General features: G+C 40.6%; 1 protein-coding gene across 2 annotated transcripts in view; it reads left to right on the forward strand.

Moving 5' to 3' along the window:
• Positions 1-9087, forward strand: part of LOC137378103 (ubiquitin-conjugating enzyme E2 variant 1-like) — a 45538-nt gene extending 36451 nt beyond the window's left edge. For both annotated transcript variants that reach the window (XM_068048198.1, XM_068048197.1), the window contains exons 3-4: positions 6018-6143; positions 8190-9087. In XM_068048198.1, coding sequence (XP_067904299.1) covers positions 6018-6143; positions 8190-8336 — 273 coding nt within the window. In that variant the 3' untranslated portion in view covers positions 8337-9087. The remainder of the gene's footprint in view (positions 1-6017; positions 6144-8189) is intronic.
• Positions 9088-9533: the final 446 nt, after the last annotated feature.

Below are 9533 nucleotides of genomic sequence, written 5' to 3' on the forward strand. Positions count from 1 at the left end.
GTTTTTTGCTGGTGTTGATTCTCACTACCTGGCAGCTGTGTCCTTCAGGATTTGGTCAGTCATGGTACTAACGAGCCCCTTCTGCTGATAAACATGTAAGCCCTCCACCCAGAGTATATTCTGTGCTGTTGCCACCCTCAGTGCTGCTTCCAAGTAGTATTCAACATGGAAGAGCATTGATTCATCAACTTTGGTAGGTGATGATCAGGAGGTTTCCCTGCCAATGTTTGCCCTGCTGCCATGAGACTTCATGGTTTCCAGAGTCAATGCTGAGGACTCCCATGGTTACACTTATTGATTCTGTTCCACTTTGCTGCCAACTCTGGTGGGCAGGACGTACCCAGAGATGGCCATGAAGCAATTTGGGAGGTTGGCTGAAAGTTATGTTCTGTATGAATATATCTGGCTGTTGCTTGACCAGTCTGTGGGCCAGTGCTCCCAATTTTGACACAAGCCCCAGATGTTAGTGAGAAGGACTTTGCAGGGTCAAATCAGCTGGTTATGCCTTGGTTGTGTCCAGTGCCTAGGTCGATACTGGGTGCTTCATGCGTTTTTTAAATCTTTTGTAGCAATCTGATACAGCTGAGTGGCTTGCTAGGTCATTTTCAGATGGCAGTGGAAGGGTGAGGGTTTGTCCTAGTACCCAAAAAACCTCAAGAGTCAGATGTCTTGAACAAACGAGCCATTTTTTATTATGAGCATTCAAGGAGAAGTCTTACTCTCTCAAATTATTATAGCCATTCTGCTAGTACATTGTTCCAGTAGTCATTTTATACAGTTTTACAGGAGGTTTACTGGATAAACTGTTCTTAATTACATCTTCTATGCCTTCCCTGATCTCATCCTGCCTTGGTTATATTATTCACCTCGTCAACCTCTTGAATACCCTTTTCATAGGATTCTTGGGCTATTCATAGGATTCGGGTGTCTCCCTCCTGAGCTTGTTACCTTCTGATCAGGTATTCATGTAATTCGTGTGTTTAGCAGGCAAGCTTTCTCAAATTATAGGGACCTAAGTTATGCCGAGTTTCCCATGATTCCCTATGCCAGTCTCCCCTAGAGCAGTTAACAACTCAGCCACATTGCTGTAGGTCTGGACTCGTATAGGCCAGACCAGGTAAGGATAGCAGATTTCCTTCTGTAAAGAACATTAGTCAACCAGATGGCTTTAAATCATTCCAGTTGTTTCATGGTCACCATTACTGATGTTCTGATGAAAGGTCATCAACCTGAAACATTAACTGTTTCTCTCTTCACAGATGCTGCCTGAGCTGCTGCGTATTCCCACATTTTCTGTTTTATCCCTGGATTTCCAGGAATTAATTTGATTCACAATGCTGTGAAGGATTATCTGCCCATGTGTACAAATCACTAAAATCTCATGCACAAGTACCAAAATTAATCAAGTAGGCTAATAGAATTGTTAACCTTTATTCAAGGGGATTGTAAGTCAGTTGTGCGCAGCTTTATTTAATCAACTGAATTTAAATTCCCCAGCTGCTGTGGGATTTGAACCTATGTCTCCAGAACATTTGTCCAAGCCTCTGGATTACTGGTCTAGTAACGCAGCCACTATGCTACAGTAAGCTTACAACATTATTCATCTTGCTCTTACCTAACAGTTGACAGTATCCACAGCCTTTTGGGGATCGTGTTCTAGTGTTCCAATTTTCTTTTTGGGGAAAATGTGCTTCCTGGTTTTACTTCTAAATGGTCTAGCTCTAATCTTAAGATTGTGTCCCCACTAAATAGGGTAGATACAGAGCAACTGTCATATCATAGAATCATGGAATGATTACAGCACTGAAGGAGGCCATTTGGTCTAGTGTATCCATGCCTGCTTTCTGCAAGAGCAACTCACCTAGTCCCACTCTCATGCTTTTTCCTCTTGGCCATAAAAATGTTTTCTCTTCAGATAATTATCCATTTCTCTTTTGAAGGCCTCCATTGAATCTCTCTCCACCACACTCAGGCAGTGCATTCCAGATCCTAACCACTTGCTGTGTAAAAAAAAAAGTTTTTTTTTTCTCGTGTCGCTGTTGCTTCTTTTGCCAGTCACCTTAAATCACTGTCCTCTGATCCTGGATCTTTCGGCCAGTGGGAACAGTTTCCCCCTATCTGCTCTGTCCAGACCCCTCATGATTTTGAACACCTATCAAATCTCCTGTTAATCTTCTCTTCACCAAGGAAAACAGACCCAGCTTCTCCAACCGTTCCAAGTAACTGAAGTTCCTCATCCTTGGAACCATCCACATAAAACTTTTCTGCACACTTTCTAATGCCTTCATATCTTTCTGAAAGTGTGGTGTTCAGAACTGGAAACAATACTGCACTTGAGGCCAAGCCGGTGTTTTATACAGGCTTATCGTAATTTCCGTGTTCTTGTACTCTATGCCCCTATTCAAAAAGCCCAGGATCCCATATGTTTTATTAACCACTATCTCAACCTGCCCCGCAACCTTCAGTGATCTGTGCACATATACCCTCAGGTCCCTCTGCTTCTGCGCCCCCTTTAGCATTGAACATTTTATATTGCCGCTCCTTGTTTTTCCTACCACAGTTATTCATTTCACACTTTTCTGCATTAAATTTCATCTGCCTTATGTCTTAATATATCTTTGTCATTTTAAATATCTCTATTAGATCACTCCCTTTAGCCATTTAAACTCGAGGGACTACTAGCCAAGTTTACGTCTTCATAATTTGATACATAAGATTAGATTAGATTAGAGATACAGCACTGAAACAGGCCCTTCGGCCCACCGAGTCTGTGCCGAACATCAACCACCCATTTATACTAATCCTACACTAATCCCATATTCCTACCAAACATCCCCACCTGTCCCTATATTTCCCTACCACCTACCTATACTAGTGACAATTTATAATGGCCAATTTTCCTATCAACCTGCAAGTCTTTTGGCTTGTGGGAGGAAACCGGAGCACCCGGAGAAAACCCACGCAGACACAGGGAGAACTTGCAAACTCCACATAGGCAGTACCCGGAATCGAACCCGGGTCCCTGGAGCTGTGAGGCTGCGGTGCTAACCACTGCGCCACTGTGCCCTAAGCCCTGATCTCATTCTGGTGAATCTGCACTGTACCCCTTCCAAGGTGAATATATATTTCCTGAGGTTCTGTGTCCAAAACTGAACTCAGTACTCTGGAATGAGGCTGCGCACAACTGACTTACAATCCCCTTGAATAAAGGTTAACAATTCTATTAGCCTACTTGATTAATTTTGGTACTTGTGCATGAGATTTTATGATTTGTACACATGGGCAGATAATCCTTCACAGCATTGTGAATTATCAAATTAATTCCTGGAAATCCAGGGATAAAACAGAAAATGTGGGAATACGCAGCAGCTCAGGCAGCATCTGTGAAGAGAGAAACAGTTAATGTTTCAGGTTGATGACCTTTCATCAGAACAAAAGATCTGATGAGAGATCATCGAACGGAAACGTTAACTCTGTTTCTCTTTGCACATATGCTGCCTGACCTGAGTATTCCCAGCATTTTAGAACTATAGAAAAGTTACAGATCAGAAAGAGGCCATTCGGCCCATTGTGTCTGTGCCGGCTGAAGAAATCCCATCTTCTAGCACCTGATCCTTAGCCTTGCCGGTTACAGCACTTCAGGTGCAGGACCAGGTCCTTTTAAATGAGTTGAGGGTTTCTGCCTCCGCCACCCATCCGGCAGCGAATTCCAGACACCCATCACCCTTTGGATGAAAAGGTTTTTCATTTCCCCTCTAATCCTTCTACCAATCACCTTAAAACTGTGCCCCCTGGTAATTGACCTCTCCGCTAGGGGAAACAGGTCCGTCCTGTCTACTCTAGGCCCCTCATAATTTTGGACACCTCAGTTAAGTCACCCCTCAGCCTCCTCTACTCTAAGGAAGACAACTCTAGCCAATCCGATCTTCCCTCATAGCTGCAACTTTCAAGCCCTGGCAACACTGTTGTAAATCTCATCTGTGCTCTCTCCAGAGCAGTTATGTCCTTCCTGAAATGTGGTGACCAGAACTGTATGCAGTACTCCAGCTGTGGCCTAACTAGCATTTTTTTTTTTTTTTTTACAGTTTCAGCATTACATCTCTGCTTTTGTATTCTGTACCTTGGCCAATAAAGGAAAGCATTTTGTATGCCACCTTCACTGCTTTATCTACCTGTCCTGCCACCTTCAGGGACCTGTGGACATGCACTCCAAGGTCTCTCGCTTCCTCTACCCCTCTCAGTATCCTCCCATTTATTGTGTATTCCCTTCCATTGTTCGCCCTCCCCAAATGCATGACCTCACACTTCTCTAGATTGAATTCCGTTTGTCACTTTTCCACCCACTCAATCAAACTATTGATATCATTCTGGAGTCTACAGCTATCTTCTTCACTATCAACTATACGGCCAATTTTTGTGTCATCTGCAAATTTCCCAATCATGCCTCCCACATTTAAGTCCAAATCATTGATATATGCCACAAACAGCAAGGGGCCGAACACTGAGCCCTGTGGAACGCCACTGGAAACCGCTTTCCATTTGCAAAAACATTTATGCTTTGTTTCCTGTCACTGAGCCAATTTTGAATTCAACTTGCCACATTGCTCTGTATCCCATGGGCTTTTACTTTTCTTTTCAGTCTGCCTTGTCAAATGCCTTACTAAAATCCATGTAGACAACATCCACTGCACTACCCTCGTCAATCCTCCTTGTTACTTCCCCAAAAAATTCAGTTGTTATTAAGACACGACCTTCCTGTAAAAATGCATGCTGACTATCCCTGATTAATCCGTGCCTTTCTAAGTGACAGTTTATCCTATCTCTCAGAATTGATTGTAATAATTTTCCCACCACCGAGATCCTATAATTATTTGACCTATCCCTCGCACCCTTTTTAAACAATGATACAATGTTTGCAGACCTCCAATCCTCTGGTACCTCGTCTGTATCTAGTGAGGATTTGAAAATGATCCTCCGAGCATCTGTTATTTCCTCCCTGGCTTCCTTTAACAGCCTCGGGTACAATCCATCTGGCCCTGGTGATTTATCCACTGTCAAGGATGTCAGACCCTCCAGTACTCTTTCCCCCACCCCTTTCAATATTTCAAACTCCTCTTTAGCTACAATGTCTGTATCATCCCTCCTTTGTGAAGACGGCGACAAAGTACTCATTAAGAACCCTGCCCACATCTTCTGCATCCACGCGTAGGCTACCTTGTACATCGCTGATGGCCCTACGCTTTCCTTACTAATCCTCTTGCTTTTAATGTATTGATGAAACATCTTTGGCTTTTTCTTGATTTTACCTGCCAATATTTTTCATGAATTCTCTGTTTTCCTAATTTCCTTTTTTACTTCACCCCTGCACTTTCTATACATCTCTAGGCTTTTATTTCAGATTTCCAGCATCTGCAGTCTTTAGCTTCTCTAGAAATCCAGGTTTCAGTATTTCTTGGAAGTCAGAAATGTTGAGTGAATTCAGTTTCTGTAGTTGTCTCTATGCTTTTGTGAACAAGTATTGTTAAAACATCTTAAAACCTTGTGTTCTGTTTCTTGTCTTGTTTTTGTTTGCCTTTATGGACACGCATTAATAAAATCTGGTCCTGCACGACTGAAATCCAGCTTCAAAGATTTGTTATTGAATTAAGTTTCAGGACAGTAAGATATCCATGCCTTTTAAATGATACTTTAGAATGCAATGTCAGATGCTGCAGCTACTTAACAATATGATTTACAAGCATGTACTGCCAAAGCAAGCAGCATTCTAGAGGGTTAATAAATTCCTGGTTTTATATTTATGGTGGAAATAAACTCTTGCAGTTAATTTATCAACTATTTCAACCTTCTGATTGGGAACACTTTATTTTAACCAATGAGTGATGTGGTCTCAGCCTTTTCATGCCTAAATGGTAAACTGTTTAACTGGAATTCTGATGTGAAAATCTAGCAAAACAAGTATTTGAATACATTGATCTATAAACAGTAATGTTAACCCATATAACTTTTTCTTTTTACAGACAATTTATGAAAACCGAATATACAGCCTTAAAATAGACTGTGGTCCTAGATATCCAGAGATAGCTCCACATGTTAGATTTGTATCAAAAATAAATATGAATGGAGTAAATAGTTCCAATGGAACGGTAAGTTTATTTGACATCATAGATAGCTGTGTTTGTTTTTCAATAATATTATTTGAACCAATGTCTTTGAGGTCTTATTTGTCACAATACCACAGTAGTGGAATGAATGCCCTCTGGTAGATTTCTTTGGGGGAATTGGAGGATTTGACCTGACAACCTATCGTGGGTTAATTTTCATTGAGACGTTATCATTCAACTTTTCAGTATGACGCAAAAGCAAGTCGCCATAAAAGTAAGTACAGTACTCGCCCTCTGGCTCTGTCAGTTGCAAAACCATACAGATGAGGAAGCTTGCATCTTTTATTCCTGATCCACACTGCTTTAGGTTTTCTCAGCCGGAGCCAATGTAGTTGGGTGGTACAACAGAGATCAACAGTATGGGTTATGAAGAGGAACATTAATCAATGTTTTGTATTCTGATTGTTATCTAGCAATCCCTCACCCAAAGATGAAGCTTGGCTATGATGTTTCATGTCAAATAGCCTGCTGATGTGCACACAGGATTAGGAGTAGCCATTCAGCCCCTTGAGCCTGTTTCACCATTCAATTAGTTCATGCCCTCAACTCTGTTTACTCACCTATGATCCATATCCCTTGATACCCTTATCTAACAAAAATCTATCAATCTCAATATTAAATTTCAATTGATCCTGCATCCACACCCTTTTGGAGGAGAGAATTCCAGATTGATGCTACCCTTTGTGGAAAAGTGCTTCCTCTTTCACTCTGGAATGGCTTGGCTCTGACTTTCCACCTGAATGATGACTGAAGGCAGTCTGGTGTCAATGCAACTGTTCCCCAAAAAGGAGTCCGTGCATTGAGAAAAGGTGTGAAACATTTGTGGGAAAGTTTACTTTAAAGAGTAATCGACAGGCGTATTTAATTTTTAACAAGTCGTCAGTGCAAGCTATGTTTTACCTTGATTTACATTTTAGTAATGGTCCTTTTACTTCCGGTTTAGGGCTGTTGCATAACTGTTTTTAGTTGTGTGGGTTGACAAGATAGGTAGTCATATGGTAGCTCCTTGGAGTTCTCCAGTGGGATGGTTGACTGTTTTGGTTCCAGAGGTGACCATTCTTGAAGTTAACCTAACCTAATTTAACTTGCTTTCAATTGAGTCAGTTTTAGTTTATGCCATGAGATGAAGCAATTCTTGATAGTGGGACACTATAACTGGGAGGAGGCTGCTGCCCTACCCTGCCAGGCTGCAAACATGCGTTATACTATCTTGCATAAGGAATGTTTTAATTTATCATTGCACTCCAAGCACTTTATTTAGCTTTTATCTTGTTTTAAGGGTTAGTTTTACATGTAACTTCCACCATTAGCGTGGCATTACATATCACTTATACATGACTAAATAGAGAACACTTTTCAAGCTCTATGCATTTTTATGCAGTACTTTTAAAAATAATTATTCCCTGTTGCATATTCTTGCCAGTGACAAATATTGGTTCTTTGATCCTTGCTCATAGGGCGGCACAGTGGCGCAGTGGTTAGCACCGCAGCCTCACAGCTCCAGCGACCCGGGTTCAATTCTGGGTACTGCCTGTGTGGAGTTTGCAAGTTCTCCCTGTGTCTGCGTGGGTTTCCTCCAGGTGCTCTGGTTTCCTCCCACATGCCAAAGACTTGCTGGTTGATAGGTTAATTGGCCATTATAAATTGCCACTAGTATAGGTAGGTGGTAGGGAAATATAGGGACAGGTGGGGATGTGGTAGGAATATGGGATTAGTGTAGGATTAGTATAAATGGGTGGTTGATGGTCGGCACAGACTCGGTGGGGCTGAAGGGCCTGTTTCAGTGCTGTATCTCTAAAAAAAAACTAAACGTAGGATCAAGATTTATAGCACGTGGTGAATTTAAAATAAATGCATGGAACCTAATATTTAATGTGGCAAACTAGTGCCCTGATTCACTTCTGTAACTATTTGTGTTTAAATCAAATGTGTAAAATTTAAGCTGCTTGTATGGCTCCTTTTCTATAACCAATCAAAAGTGAACAAAAATACTCCAGATATTTGTGTAATTTGTATTTGCATCTTCAGGTGGATCCAAAAAGCATATCAGTCCTAGCTAAATGGCAGAATTCATATAGTATCAAAGCTGTTCTGACGGAACTTCGGCGTCAAATGATGTGTAAAGAAAACGGAAAACTCGCTCAGCCTCCAGAAGGACAAAGTTACAGCAATTAATCTGGAATCGTACCTCCCTCAATTCAAGCTTACTTCATTCTCCACTGTAGTAATTTTTTTCTAGGCGCATCTTGTAGATCTCAAAGTACTGGAAAAAGAATAATTCCCATTAAAAAGCGATTAATCTTAATACTGTAAATGTAAGCCAATACTAATTGTTTTTGTTGGACAAAAGTATAACACAAATAATCTTGCGCGTAACCACTGTCTACACAGTAGAGTCTTCGTTGTCAGGAATTATCTATTGAAATTAGTACTGTTGAGACCAGTGTGGCACATTTAGCTAAAGCTGTGAATATGCACATCACACAAACTTGCTGCAGGTTTGGCCTTTAAATTATTGTCCCTTCGCAATAGTATTAAAGCTCAGGGCTATTTATTAGAGTCTGAACACAAAGGTTGGGAACGATCAGTGCAGTATTGTTTTCTGGTCTTCATCTGCTAATGGGATTTATCTTGCTTTCAGAGCCAACTTTGTGCTGTCTCTAGTAAATGCTGAACACGGCTGATGTATTTTGGACCACTAACCTTAGTTTGCTGTAATGTGGATGCAAGCTACGTATATAACTATTTGGTGTGTCCAGGACTTTTTTGACATTCATGTTTGTACAAAGCCACATTTTAAAGCAGCGGGTATCACCACAACTCTTAAACAACCATTGTTTCCATTAAAAGGCTATTTTGTTGAAAAATGTTTAAGATATTAGATGTATGGATATAACAGTCTCGGAAATTAAAGAATTTAACATAACTTAATGGTATTCTATTAATAGCCTTTTATTGTGTCAGCTTGATTATGAAATATTAAAATGGTGCATTATGGCTTATACATGGATTATATGTAAGCTAAACTGTAAATGCAAGAGCTCTAACCGAATCTAAAGTGCAAGGGCATAGAAAATGTAGGTCAGAAAAACATTCTCTATAAATTTGTCATAAGCTTTTTTCATGTACTTTTTCTTTAGTGGACTGAATGCTCGTCTTGTACTGCACGTATGGCAATTGTAATAGAAATAAGGCATTTAAAATGCATATTTGGGTATGTTTGGGCTGTTTTGTATGTGTTGGAAGTTTATCTGCAGAGCCACAGAATTGTTTAAATTGGAGTATTCCTATGGAACAAAGTGCAGTGAGTTAGAACAATTTTTTTTGTATCTCTGGGACTTCAGTAATCCAACTGATAGGATAAAACTTTGC

This window comes from Heterodontus francisci, chromosome 16 (genome assembly GCF_036365525.1).
Source record: "Heterodontus francisci isolate sHetFra1 chromosome 16, sHetFra1.hap1, whole genome shotgun sequence".
Taxonomy (NCBI): Eukaryota; Metazoa; Chordata; class Chondrichthyes; order Heterodontiformes; family Heterodontidae; genus Heterodontus; species Heterodontus francisci.